This window comes from Choristoneura fumiferana, chromosome 27 (assembly GCF_025370935.1).
Source record: "Choristoneura fumiferana chromosome 27, NRCan_CFum_1, whole genome shotgun sequence".
Classification (NCBI taxonomy): domain Eukaryota; kingdom Metazoa; phylum Arthropoda; class Insecta; order Lepidoptera; family Tortricidae; genus Choristoneura; species Choristoneura fumiferana.
In genome coordinates this window covers 7,005,251-7,019,459 of record NC_133498.1, presented here as the reverse complement: position 1 = coordinate 7,019,459, position 14,209 = coordinate 7,005,251, and the positions used below count along the sequence as shown (strand labels likewise).

Here is a 14,209-nt window from a genome sequence, read left to right as displayed (position 1 = left end):
GCGGTGCCCGCTTCCAGCGGCCAAGTAGCTAAACCTTTCAGATAGGTACGAGGGAGAGGAAGGATTAAACAATACATTAAAAAGGAGACACAGGTTGTAGTATTTATACCATATACTTAGGTGTTTCGCAACATAAAATTAATTGCAATTTCGAAAAGCTGTTAGGTATATAAAATCTTGAGGGTATTTCTAAAATAAGCCGGGGAAACTTGGGCCAATTGAGTCTCCACAAAAATAAGTATACAGAATTAACTGAACTGAAACTGCTAAGTAACAAAAAAATAACGGGCAACTTGCATTGAACCACACTTTATTATTTTTGCACTATTTATTTTATTTTATTTAAATACAGCTGAAAATAGTAAGATTCATTATGATAAAAGTCAAATAGCTTAAGCCTTTGTGTTAATGTAACATTTGAAACTTACATATAAAATGAAAAAAAAAATGACGGCGGGTTGTAAGTTAGAGGAGAATTTTCTCAGTAAAGGGTACTACGGTTAAAAATAAAAGTATAAAGCATAAAAAGGGCGTACCTAGTAACAAAATTACTACCTACTTAAGCTAGAATTAAGGTTTTCGTAGATAATTTTACTAGGATTCTACTAGCATTACCCCACATGGCAAACATTGCCCCTAATTCTTAGACCAGCCTACACTATTAGCTTACTTACTTACTTGCTTATAACCTGTCTTAAACTTCCTATAAGTAATGCTATTGCACTATAACAAAGAGTAGGTACATTTGTACTGGGTACTTCTATTTATATAATCATCTGTCATTGTTTATTTCTATTTACAACGTAAAAACAAAGCTGTTTTTTCTGTATTAAAAGCCGTTATGTCAGGAAATGACAGATTACCTTTTTAATTTCAAATTACGGAATTTAGCTTATTATTTCTGTTACTCATTTTTTAAATTTATCTATGGCTCAGGTATTTGTATTGATAGCAAAACAGCCTGTGCCACTTTAAAAGAATACGATGCAAAGAACACCTTTCGTTGTGTAGACCGAGCGAACACTGCATAATGTAATGACTCAGATTGGTTATTTGAACCCTAAACGAAGTGAAAGCGCACAAAAAAGGTTAAATATCCACTCACCTGGATCCAGAGACACTCTATTTCACACAAACGACCAAAAAGCACTTTTAAAAACTTGCTAAAAACACAAAAAACAAAGACACCTCGATATTTACCTGCAAAAGAAAAGTTGACTTTATATAACTGTGTACTTCTACAAACAGGTTTTGAATTGCATTTTTGCTTATTAAAAATTGGATATTGACTCACTGGATGCGAGTACGACGTTTGTATAGCGTTGTCATACGTTCTTGTTGTTTTTTGGGGGCCTTGAAACCTTTGCGTGTGAGAAATAACTCGGGTTTTTGTTTGTACGAACGTGCAATGGCGTCGGGTACCCGCGCGCAACTACCTGGCCGCCGCAAAATGTTGCCAGACCTAAGTAAAGGCTCTTCAACAAACCAACTTAACTTCACTAAAGTTACTTTTAAAACGGTTACTATTCCTCTCGATTAAAGTCAACTTTCGAGTGACAATACTTTTTAATCAGCATACTTAACTTGGTTTATAAGAATAATCGTGATAAAAATACAAAGGAGTTATCGCTTTGCAAGAAAAAAGAAGTCATTGTATAGGATTTGTTTGAGAAAAAAGTGAGGATTTCACACGTTTGAATGTCTGCAGTGCCTTAGTGTTGATAAGTTAATTACAAACGATAGTTTTAACTCGAAGTCTTAAGTCTGTCTGCTTACTTAGTTCGTGCTAATTTAACCTCTGCCTCTTTATGTTATGGTTCTTTACCCCAACAAGGCACTGCTACAATGTTGGTTAACTTAAGTTACATCGTCACAATGGCCCCTAGTTTGAGTATTTATAAGCCACCAATACGTTTAGCCTGTGACAAAATCACTATAAATAGTTTCTACTGCTTTACCATACCTAAAACTAGGCTATTCGGATGTAGAAATATTTACAGCGAACCTTTCTTGTCTCCAGCCCAAAACATGAAGATATTGACAAATTTTAGCAAAAAAACGATTCAAACGATCTTTTGCTGTGATATTAAATAATAAGAGTTAAATATTCTTTTAAATGTTAAAGACTTAAAGGAAAACTACTAAAATGCTTCCATGATTCTCGCGGAATTATTTTGAACAATAAAATAGTGCATTAATGTAATGTTTAATGTACCTATCGCGTTTTTAACCACTCAACAATCACTAATGCTTAAACAAGATTTGAATATGTTGAATTTAAACTAAAATTGATTAAAAAGTACCTACCTATAGCTAGTGCTACGAAAGTTGAATTGAATGATTACACACACAGCTACAAAAAGAACTGATTGCATAAAAGGAGAATGAATGAAATGAATGAACAAATTTCAAAATCCTGCCGTCATTACACGACATGTCTTTGAGTGCGTGACTTCAACTCTGGTGGCACTACCTATATCGGATAAACTGACCGTAATAGGACACCTGTCTAATATAATATATAACTAATCACAATAGTATCTTAATGTATTAGGTATATAGAATAGTTAAATGTAGGTCAAAACCAGGGGGTTAATATTAAACGAATACGAATAACATGAAATTAAAAATTAATCAATTAAAAGTAAAATAAAAGTAAGTAATAACTAAACTAGAACTAGATTTTTTTTGTAAAAGGATCCTCGCGCGACATGGACCCAAAGATGCTGGCAGCTAAATGCTGGTAGATAAATTGTAAAATCACAAGAAAAAATCAAGTACCTAAATGACCTGTTGTATGTCGTAGTGCATAGAATTGATATGGGACATAAGTAAGTTAATTTTCGAAAATGGGACCTCGCTTTTTCCATACGGACACGTACTACTAGGTTCATGGTAGGTACATACAAATAGTTAATTTACTTCACCTATATTCAGAATGCCTTTGCAGGGTATATGAGAGGAACATTATTCACTAAACTTCACTCCCAGCTTACCGTCGGTATTGCCCCTGTCCAATTATCCCCTAATTCCCCTATAGAAAAATCGATCCCGAAAATCTCGGTATTGTAGTACAGTCAGAAGCAATGGATGAGCGGTTACATTGCTCAAAATGATCTACACACGACTCTACTGCCAAGGTAATAAGAAAATGTTTAGATCATTTTGAACATCACAACTGCTCATCTACTTCTGCTGCTGACTGTACCTTCGGGAAATGTTTAGTTGTGTGTGTTTCGCGTCTGTGGGACGGTTTTGTTTGGAGACTGGAAAGCCAAGTGGTTAGAGAAAATTACAAAGCTTCAAGACCTATACTATAGGTAGTACTTCGTTTTTTAGCATTATACTCCATTAAATTTAAGATTTGAATTAACGGTCAAATTGTAACACATGTTTCTCGGTATTTCGAACACAAATGGACTAAAAATACCTACAGGTACATTTATTAGCGGTATTTAATATGTTTTTATTACAGAAGTTAACACAATTTTAAATAGTTTCGTTGCTTAATTTAAAAACGTGTGCAAATTTTACTGTTAAGTTTCAAATGTTAAAATAAATGGAGTAAGTATAGAAAAAGGGTAAACAATCTTGAATAAGTAGTCTTTTTATTTAAAAATAACAGTAATAACTCTTACTTATGATACCAAAAGGATATAAATATACCTTGCTAATTGTTACTTATTTTCTGTGACTTATTTTTCAAGTGTTTTTAATATTAAGACAAGTCAAGATCGCTTGCCTTCTTTATAATGTTAAAAAAACTTCGTATCTTGCCGTCCCGTCCCGCTAATATTATTTAATACAAGTGAGAGGGACGGTACGATACGAACTTCGGTTTTCAAGTTTCGTAGTAGCCCCGCTGGTCCCAGGACAGACAGAAAACAGTGATCCTTTTAGGACAACGGAACCCTAAGGCTAAATTTCCACCAAAGGTATGCGAGGATGCGTTGCAGGAATGTATGTCATGAACTAATAGAAACGCTTCATTTAGGGGAGACCGAGGAGAGTTGTGACAGAGGAGAGTAGTGACAACGTCAATTTTTTGGGTACCGTAAACCGCTTCAACTTTGCCCTCTGGCCCCAACATTGCCTGGTTCGATTTAGAGTCGATAACTTAGCACCCTTTAGGTTTTAAAACTTTTATCCCCCGTAATAATAATTCCCGTGTAGATAAAAGTTTAAAACCTATAAGAGTGCCAAGTTTTTTTTTTTTTTTTAAGTAGCCTGTATAGTGTCCCACTGCTGGGCAAAAGCCTCCCCTCTTGACCTCCACAACTCTCGTTCTGACGCAATGTCAGGCCAGTCCTTTGCGTACGTGTCCAGATCGTCCCGCCATCTCCTTCTCGGTCTGCCTCGATGTCGCTGCCGCCGTAAATTCTCCAGGCGGCCCCACCAAGTAACTGATGCAAGCCCACCTTTGTGGGTGCATGCGACAGACGTGTCGCACCAGTGTCACTTTTTGGAGTTTCGTTATCTCAGTCTCTTTCCCAACGTCGGTTATGCGTTTTGAGACTTGGAGCGTGGGTTCCGGATTCTGTCCATCCGTTTCACCACCTAATATGCTACGCTCAAGTAACTGTGCAAGCCCACCTTTGTGGGTGCATGCGACAGACGTGTCCAGCCCAGTCCCATTTTAGCTTAGCAGTCTTTTAAATGCGTGTTTTTGATCACACCATGCTACGCTCTATCGCCAAGAGTGCCAAGTTATCGACTCTAAATCAACTCAGGCAATGTTGGGGCCAGAGGGCAAAGTTGAAGCAGTTTACGGTACTTATTAACTGCTGGCGAGCTCGCAATAGCGTGCGTTTTGGTAGCTCGACACTTGAAAGCTCGCTACCAGTTAATAAGTACCCAAAAATCGACGTTGTCACTACTCTCCTCTGTCACAATCACAACTCTCCCAGGTCTCCCCTACCTATCCTCGCACAGGCCAGCTCTAGTGGAAACAGTTCAGCAGCAGGTTAACGACAAACACATTTCTCGCAACGCATCTTAAGCGGAAACGCTGCCTAAAGTTGTTGTTTCTTTAAAAAAATATGGCTCTGTCCATCGGAGGACAATTTTGCCAGTGTCTAGTAGTTTTGGCGTTGTACGGTAAAAAAAATCTAGAAAACGATATATGAGAGGTAATGGTGGATGAACGATGACAGCGCGACTCATTCGAAACTCGCCTAAAGAGTCCATTCAAGAGGTTACTGACAAATTCGTAAAAGAAACTTCTGACTGCTGAATTTAAAAACCTAATACGAGAATGTCACAATCGAGTTGACATGACAGATATCAGCAGATTTGACTAGCAATTTATTTATAGTTACGAGTGTTCTTTTAATATTTCTTATGACTTACTAGTAAGTACACTAATTTTATGTAGTATTCTTGGGCCGCGCTTTGTAGCTATTTTCGGGCAAGTGAATTTTTCTTAGGTCGGATCACTCGCGCTGGTTTTTAATACGTAACTGGCGGCTTGCGAGGTTTTTCAAATGTTAACGCGTGATACATATTACAAACAAAGCATACAATTTACGGGAGGGGGCAATTGCCTTCCCCTCAGGTGTGCATTAGGTCAATTCCGTTAGTGCCTACCCTAGGCAGCGCTATTTTAACACCACAGTAGGGTAGGCAAGGTAAGGCACTGCCTACCCTGGAATTGGCCCTCTTCACGCCTATGCCTGCCCCCCCTGGCCCATGGACTAAGCTCATTGATATTATCCATGTCCGTAGCTGTTCGCAATGCAGCTTCTCCTCGAACTTCGAAAGCGCCCTGCTGATGCATCAGCAGCTGCACCATGAAAGCCCCTGCACCCTCAGCTACCCTGTCAATGATGCTAACTTAAAGGTATCTACAAATGTCGCAGTCCTAACGTCAGCCATAGCATACAATAAGAAAGTACGGTCACGATTGTTGATTTGGGACCCACTTAAGATAGAATATATATCTGTAATTTTGTTTTCATGGCAATTCAAAGGATTTCGCTCGGGTTAAAACCCGAAAACTCGAATTTTTCCAGACATATTTGAGACAAAGCTCAATCGATTGCTCATCCCCGAAAACTCCTACATACCAAAATTCATCGAAATCTAGAGCCGTTTCCAAAAATTCCCGAAATATATAATTATACAGAATTGCTCGTTTAGAGGTATGAGATGTCATTATTCTGCCTCATTCTGACCAGGCTAAATCCCACACGATGCCGCGAGCCATGCAGCCTGAGCTCGAGAGCAAACCAGAAAGAGAAATAAAACGTAAGTGGAACATCCTACATGTATATCCTACCTATAGCTGCGGAAGTTTGTGAGTACGAAAGTGCAAGGGTGTGCTTACCCAGCTTCTGGGCCCGGGGGAGGGGGAACAGGTCAATTTTTTTAGGCCGAAGCCCCTCCGGCCAGAAGTTCGAGTGCAGGAACATCTGCTGGTGCTTGGAAGACACTTGAGTCTTTGTTAGCCCTTTGAGACTCGAGCGGGATGATGGACAGCTGGGCTCGCTGGATCCGCGGCCCTAAGGGGTTACGACGAAATTCGAAAATCGAAGTTCGTATCGTAGCGTCCCTCTCACTCTCGTATCAAATAATATTAAGGGGGACGGCAAGATACGAAATTCAAATTTTGCACTTCATAGAAAGTACCAGGCCCTGTGCCGCTTCATGGATGCTCGAACACCTTCTCCGCCGTCGTCTTTTTGTCCAAACGAGACAGCTATGTCCACTAACGCTACTGCAGCTTGGATACAGGACAAATATTATTGTTTTTTTTTTGTGGCAGCGCTTAAGGTTACAGCTCATTAGAGCCACCCGGCACCCGACGAGCACCGCCTCGACTTTCGGCGTCCACTCGGTGTCGACGGGTGGTCCACGCGCGGACGGCGCGTTGACAACGAGTGTGGACCTCCCGTGGTCCACGAATTTTTGAGTAGGAGGGATGAAGGGGGGGGGGGGATTGAGAGCAGCGCATCGCAAGCGTGCGGGCGTCCGCGCGTGGCAACCTCGCGAGTGAGGTGATCCGGTGACAAATCCATATGAAGAAGCGAGGCGAGGCGGTGCTGGTCTGGTGCCGGGTGGCTGTAATGAGCTGTAACCTTTAAAATACTTTTTTAACAAATCAAGAGATTTTTCCTTTTTTGTGGTCGGTAGTGCTTGGGAGGACATCGTCGGCGACGCGGCTGTTCGACCGGCTGCGCGCGCGCATATGCCGCAGTCGCACGCTCTTCTCGCACCCCGAGGAGACTGGGGAGGTAGGTAACACTGCTATCCCACTAATATTATAAATGCGTAAGTCTGTTACCTTTTCACATCTGAACCGCTGAAACGATTTAGATGAAATTCGGAATACAGATAGTTTGAATCCTGGGGAAGGACGGTAGTCTTTATCCCGGAAAATTGTAAAGTTCCAGCGGGATAGCGATGAACGAATTCTACGCGGACGGATTCTCGACAGCTTGTTTACTAGAAATCGGTACAGCCATGTTTGAGATATGGTTTAATACATTACCTAACTGACTTACAAATGTTGAAAACCCGTCGACATATTCATTTCAAAGTTCAATATCTCAAAAATGGCTAAAATAATTCTAATTAATATTATAGTCTGTATTTTCCGTAGTCCGTTAGTCGTAATTATAGTCTGTATTTTCCTTATAAAGGACCTATCGCTGCCAAGCGAATGTACCTCGAAAGCCTTCAAGGAAGAAGACTCGCCACTTCTCACCAAGAGAAGCGTCTTGCCGGAGAAAGACGCAGTGAAGGAGACCTTCGTGTGCCATCTGTGTACCTTCGAGGCTGATAGGTGAGGCCTGGCAGTACAGTCAGCAGCAGAAGTGGATAAGCGGTAACGGTGCTCAAAATCTACACACAACTCTATTGCCAAGGTAATAAGAGACGTGTTGACCATAATAAGCACCACAACCGCTCATCTACTTTTGCTGCTGCCCGTACCACAAAAATTATATTAAAAAATCCAATTTGGTGCAGTTTGAAAGTTACAGATCAAGTGATTAATGTTTTTCCATCGTATTTTGTCTGAAAAGTTCGTATACAAAATTCTATGGAAAAATATTATTCACTAGATCTGTACTATAGCTTTTTCCCGCGACTTCGCATGCGTATCATTTGTTGTGGCCTGGAAATTCTGAGATTTTACTAAATGAACCATAAACAATTATTTTGCTCACCCGTGACCTTACGATACTTACATTTGCAACAAATGTGTGTTCGTTCATACAGCTCTTCCACTGCTTTACAATATCTGTCAAACTATATCCAACAATATTTACAATGATTAAAACCAATTAAAATTTCAGAATCACAGTCCTTGACCGTCATCTCTTGAACGACCACAAAATCGGAATGGACAATCTCCTCAAACTGGTCATGGCAAAAACAAAGGACAGCCTAGCCGACGACCCGGCCAAAGACATATTCGGCCTCAGACAACCGTACTACAAACCGCAAGACGAATTAGAAGAAGGCGAGTTCATAGTCGAGACAGTGACACCAAAAGTGAAGATATTAAAGCACGCGTCAACAAACACTGAGAATATAGATTTGAGAGATAATTGTAAGATGATAACCAATGAATTGGAGAAGCTGGTCAATAGTCCGACAGAGGCTTGTGATAAAAACGAGTTGTTGATCAAAATGCAGACTCTTAATGAGTGTATGTGCAAGTTCGTGGATTCTTCTAACATGCTGAAAAGGGTGCTGACAAAGGAGTTTGATACGAAGAGTTTGAAGAACGATAGAGTTAGCGGGGAGCCGTTTTTCGACTTGAGATTAGGAGAGTAAGTAGACCTTATTTTATTCACGGTACGACAGAAACGGAGTGAAGTAGGAGTCGCAAAGTTGACCGATTACGTTTCAATTTCCTGGCAAAAGAGAAGAAGCCGCACGTGTCAGTATTTTTTCATCACACTTGCTCGTAAACAGTGTCGTAACATGCAGGCTACCTTGTTGCAACCCCCCAAATAAAACCCTCGACCTTAATGTGCTTGTCATGAAGCCCAAGGTCGGTAAATGAGTCAATGCCCGTTTTGATGCTGCTGCGCGCGCTGCTGCAGGACCAGCACACGCTCGTCAGGCGCGTGCTGCGGGAGGGGGAGGAGGAGGGCGGCGCATCCAAGAGCGCAGCCTAAGGTATTGGCAATATTTGGAAGAATTATATTTTTTCTTTTACAAATATAAAATTTTACTCGCAAATGTGATGAAAAACATTGTATGTCGCACGGGCGGTACTAGAATTACAACCATCGACTCATTAAAGCCCTCAGTCTTCGACTTCGGGCTTCTAATAGACCCTCGTTCGTAATTCCTTATTTACCGCCCTTAAGACACAATGTACTATTTCCTCTTCGCATCTTGGTCGCACCTCAAGGATGGGGGAGCGGCTGCTGAGATGGAAGCCCTCAGGCTGCCTTTCTACCAGAGATGTGCGAGGATTGTGTTTTTCATGAACCAATAGAAACGCTTCATTTACTTAGCCTCGCTCCGCTCAGCTGTTTCCACCAGAGCGGTGCTGTGGCTGTGCGAGGATAGGTAAATGAAGGTTATATAAGACAATGTTTGCATGCCAATGTATCTGGCTAGACATGTCATAGCACATTAGCACTATTTTATAAGACCATTTTACCATGTCTAAAGCAAAATAAACTATTTCATTTCATTTCTATTGGTTCATGAAAACACATTTCTCGCAGCACATCCTCGCACATCTCTGGTTGAAACGCATCCTTAAAAAGCGCGAGATATACTCGGCATGCACAAACTATTGTCCCACTGGCGGTGAAGACGACCGGTTGTTGGGGCTCAGTGGCAAAAGTTTGTGGGGCGCTTTCTTCGTGAGAGGACTTCACCCTCGCTCTGGGTCGTTTCTGGTGCAAAGATTGTCTATTACGTGTCAACGGGTTAGGCAGGAATACCTTTGCGCCTGGTATGACGCGGGGCAATTTATCTAACAGACTGTATGTTGTAATTATTTTATCTGACCTTTTTATTATATTAACCCCCTGTTTCACCATCAATTGATTAAATTTATCTGATGGATAAATGTGATGCCGCGTCTCTGTTTATTTTTTTCGAACAGACGGAGACGGCATCACATTTATCCGTCTAATAAAATAAATCAATGGGTGGTGAAACAGCCCCTTATTTAATTTTATTATGAGATGTGAAAAAATAAATCATGTTTCACGAAGCTGTCAATGCATCACCCAACGATACCGCAAAAACTTACTCTCGTTGAACGTGTTTAAAGCCATGAATGTTTATTCCCCAGTCAAAGTTCACCACGGGACTGGGAGCGGGCCCACAGCGAAAAGATGGAGAGATGCAGGATGAAACATGGCGGCAACAGGTACTTGAAATTGTGTAACCAAAATACGTACCTACCGATAGTTTTCATCTACAACATCTATCGCACGCATCTATCTATTTTGACGACCAGATGCCCTAGTGGTTAGAGAACCTGACTACGAAGCTTAAGGTCCCGGGTTCGATTCCCGTGTCGGGGCAGATATTTGTATGAAAAATACGAATGTTTGTTCTCGGGTCTTGGGTTTTTAATATGTATTTAAGTATGTATCTATATCTATATAATTACATTTATCCATTGCTTAGTACCCATAACACAAGCTTTGCTAAGGTTACTTTGGGACTAGGTCAATTGGTGTGAATTGTCCCGTGTTATTTATCGCAAGTCGCAACTAGTGTTGTGAAAAACACTCATTTCGAGGCTGAGGTTTCTTGCATCCATAAGTACCTACGCATAAAATAAGCCAATTTAATTGTCAAATATAGTCGAGTCTTTAAGACTCTGGAATCTTAAGTAAGGAGTCTTAATCTAATCGCAATTCTATCTGTGTGTGATACAGATATAATGGATAATTGTAATTCCATCGGGAAAAGTCAGATCTCAATTGGAGTACGAAGACAACCGAAGTGGAATCAAGTACAGTCACGAGCGTTAATTTGGGACCCACTGAACATCGAAAATCTGTCATTACAAGTTTTTATTTAGTTTCACCTGTCCCGTTGTCTGTCTGTCTGTAATCAAATCTTGCAAGTTAAATTCGACCAACTTCCAGTAGTTGGATTAACTTGAAATTTGGTATACTTATGTAAATTGCATGACAATACAATAATCTGGTAGTGACATCCTGGTAGTCAAGCCAGGATCGTCTCCACAGGACGGAACTCTTCAAAGGTTAATGGCATCGACTTTAAATTTGGTATGCAAATGTAGTTTGGGTGACAATACAAGTACAGTCAGAAAAAAAAGCTTGTATTAAAAGTGATTTATTTACCAAAAACTTATTTTGTATGACAATTCAAAGGATTTTTTTCACGAAATGGGTCCCAAATTAACGCTCGTCACCGTACCTATATTCACTACATCTGTATCGATAAGATCGATACTATCGATAAGATCGTACCATCGATTAGATCGTACAGTCAAGGGCAAAGATATCGACACGGCCAAAGTTGCTGTATACACGGCCTTAATGTTAAGTGCATAAAGTCGTGTATACATATTTTTGTACCTTTGCCGTGTCGATATCTTTGCCCTTGACTGTACCATCGATTAACTACGCTATTTTGTACAGATCGTGCACCGTCTGTGCAACACTTTTGTAAACATGACCCATGTATGATATTTGTTTTGTTTGGCAACGGGTGTTTGTTAACTAACCAACTTTGACAATGAACTCGCAGAGAGTTCGAAACGCGTTAGGTACAATTGTATCAGGTATTTGTGACAGTTGGGCTTGCGTGATTTAAACATGTTACTTGATTTACGGAAAACCCTGACTGAACACACAAAAAATACAAAAATACTGCTTACAAAAAATACGAAAATATTATGACGTTTATAAATTATAATATTTTAATTATAGTCAAGAATCTGTAACTTAATTTTTAATTTAGAATTCGTTTTGTTTCAGAGGCGACAAGAGCAAGCTGTCTTCAGAAAGTTTTTATTTCTAGTTTATTTTCTAACCGTATTAAGACTATTGGTAGTTATTTATTAATAAATTACTATTATTATTATTTTAATAAAAGCCTTAGTTAATTTCACCATCTTTCTATTTATACCAATAAGGGACAAATGCACAAAAATAAACATAAATTATGGGGGAGGGCTAAATCCAACAGTGGACGTTCTACGGCTGATGATGAAACAGACAAAGTTACTTCTATCAGTAATTTTATTCAAGACTTTAAATAATTACAGATAACCGCAACATTGCTCTGAACTGTCATCCTGCATATTTCTGCATCGTTCGCAGACTGGCACGTGCTTTTGTATTTCTCGTCTATGGTTACTGTAGTGCGAGCACATGACGTAAGATTTCTCGCATCTGTCATCATCGCATTTCTGATGGCAACATTCTTGTTTGCCCAAGGAATCTCCACTCGACAGATAGAAGTTGGTCTCACAACATTTGCAGCTCGGCCGCGACTCGCTTCGATCAGAAATGATCTCTTCAGATTTATTCTGCATCGGATCACAAAATGTATTCGTTTTCACAACTGGCAACACCCGAGGCCCGTTTCTTATCATAGGTCTGTTCCCTTTGTCATTTCTATCATCTCTTTTCACAGTTGCAAACATCCTGTTTACTTCCTCTATCGCGTCCTTGGATTTAGTTTTTTCCTTGAGTGAATTTTTCAATTCGTCCATTTTCATTTGGGGTATCGAAGATGATTTGTGTTTTATCAAATCTATGGAGTTCTGGGAGTTATTGGGCTCTGGTTGACAGGAATTTATTATTGAAAACAAGCCGTTGTTGCTTGTATTAGCTTCGTCAATGGAAAATTGGAATACTTTGCTCACTGTCAATCTAGGCTTATGGATGTTTACATTATCAGTCGATATGCTGGCATCTTTGACCATGACAGTTTTACCATTTTTTTCTTTCTGTATAAACAATTGTTTCTTACTTTGAAATACTGTTAGCACTTCATTAAGAAGATTTAGTCCTTGCGTGACATCAGTTCTAGATGTTTGTATGTGCTTAGTGCTTATTTCGTCCACTCTTTTTATATTAGTTTTATCTCTTTTGGTTTTGTCATTTGAATTATTTACGCTAACATCGCAAGTTTTCTGGCAGATTGGACAGGATTTCGATTTTCTCTTGTTGCATTCGAGATTTTTTTCCTCGTCGTTCAGTTTAGTGTTTAAGCAGATGGAACATATGAATTTGGTGTTTTGATTGTTTCTGCAGGTATGCCGGTCCATTTTGTTAGGACGGTTTCTATTGTCTTCTTTATACGTACGTGTAGTTATATTAATTTTGACTACTCCGTGATGATCGTTTGATTTCATATGAGGATAAGGAGCTTCTGAAATAGTAGCAACATTTTCCGCTTTAAAGCTATAGAAGATATTTTTAAATGATTATTATAATGTAGGTAGTATCCATAGTACAAGCTTTGCTTAGTTTGGGACTAGGTCAATTGGTGTCAAGTGTCCCATGATATTTATATTTAAGTACATATTTTTAAATTGCGGAACTAGCTTTTGCCCGTGACTCCGTCCGCGTTGGGTTCATTTATCGCTATCCCGCGGGAAGTATGCAATTTTCCGGGATAAACTATGCCCATCCCGGGACTTTAAACTGTGTGTAGGTACCGAATTTCATCTAAATCGGTTCAGCGGTTTAGATGTGAAAACGCAAATAAACAAACAGACTTACAAGCTTTCGCATTTATGATGATAGTGGGTTATTTCATTTGCCCGTCTATAAAATCTATGGCCAGCTTTGCTCTAGTGACGCTCTTTCTCGGCCCGGATAATACCGACCCTGTTTTTCGTGTACACGCCAATAGAAATGTGTGTGTGACGTGAGCTTCTATAGGCGTGTACACGAAAAACAGGGTCAGTAGTTCCATGTCGGTATTATCCGGGCCGGGTAAGAGCGTCACCCCTCTAGAAGATCCTCACATGAATTTACTTAAACTAAAAATAAAGATTGTTTTTATACAGGTCCATTAGTTCAGTAACATAAAACATCAGGTAATTAAATATTTTGTACAATTGCACCATCAGAATATTACGTTTGTTTATATTTTTTAAGTATCTGAAACGTACCATAAGATCCTTATATTATCCAGCTATTTATTCGAGTTTGCGAAACCAGGAACTTATTTTAAATACAAATACATTCATAAAAAACAGTAAACGTCTCGCAAAAGAATATACTTTTTGTCAAAGTCA

General features: G+C 39.7%; 3 protein-coding genes across 3 annotated transcripts in view; 1 reads left to right on the top strand and 2 right to left on the bottom strand.

Moving 5' to 3' along the window:
- The window catches only part of ced-6 (PTB domain-containing adapter protein ced-6), an 87,745-nt gene extending 86,308 nt beyond the window's left edge, over positions 1-1,437 (bottom strand). The window contains exons 1-2 of the mRNA XM_074108792.1: positions 1,295-1,437; positions 1,106-1,200 (exon numbers count right to left, since the gene is read on the bottom strand). The gene's annotated coding sequence lies outside the window, so the exon portion shown is untranslated. The remainder of the gene's footprint in view (positions 1-1,105; positions 1,201-1,294) is intronic.
- A 3,826-nt stretch (positions 1,438-5,263) lies between these two features.
- Positions 5,264-12,005, top strand: LOC141443474 (uncharacterized). Its single transcript, XM_074108794.1, has 8 exons — positions 5,264-5,351; positions 5,725-5,839; positions 6,177-6,246; positions 7,132-7,232; positions 7,641-7,783; positions 8,298-8,777; positions 10,268-10,345; positions 11,934-12,005. Exons 1-8 carry the CDS (start codon positions 5,341-5,343, stop codon positions 11,974-11,976), a joined length of 1,041 nt encoding a protein of 346 aa, XP_073964895.1. The 5' UTR covers positions 5,264-5,340; the 3' UTR covers positions 11,977-12,005.
- Positions 12,006-12,057: 52 nt separating this feature from the next.
- On the bottom strand, positions 12,058-14,191 carry LOC141443472 (uncharacterized). The gene is made up of 2 exons (XM_074108790.1): positions 14,084-14,191; positions 12,058-13,335 (listed from the first exon to the last, which is right to left on the bottom strand). Exon 2 carries the CDS (start codon positions 13,316-13,318, stop codon positions 12,218-12,220), a length of 1,101 nt encoding a protein of 366 aa, XP_073964891.1. The 5' UTR covers positions 13,319-13,335; positions 14,084-14,191; the 3' UTR covers positions 12,058-12,217.
- Between the last annotated feature and the right edge of the window lie 18 nt (positions 14,192-14,209).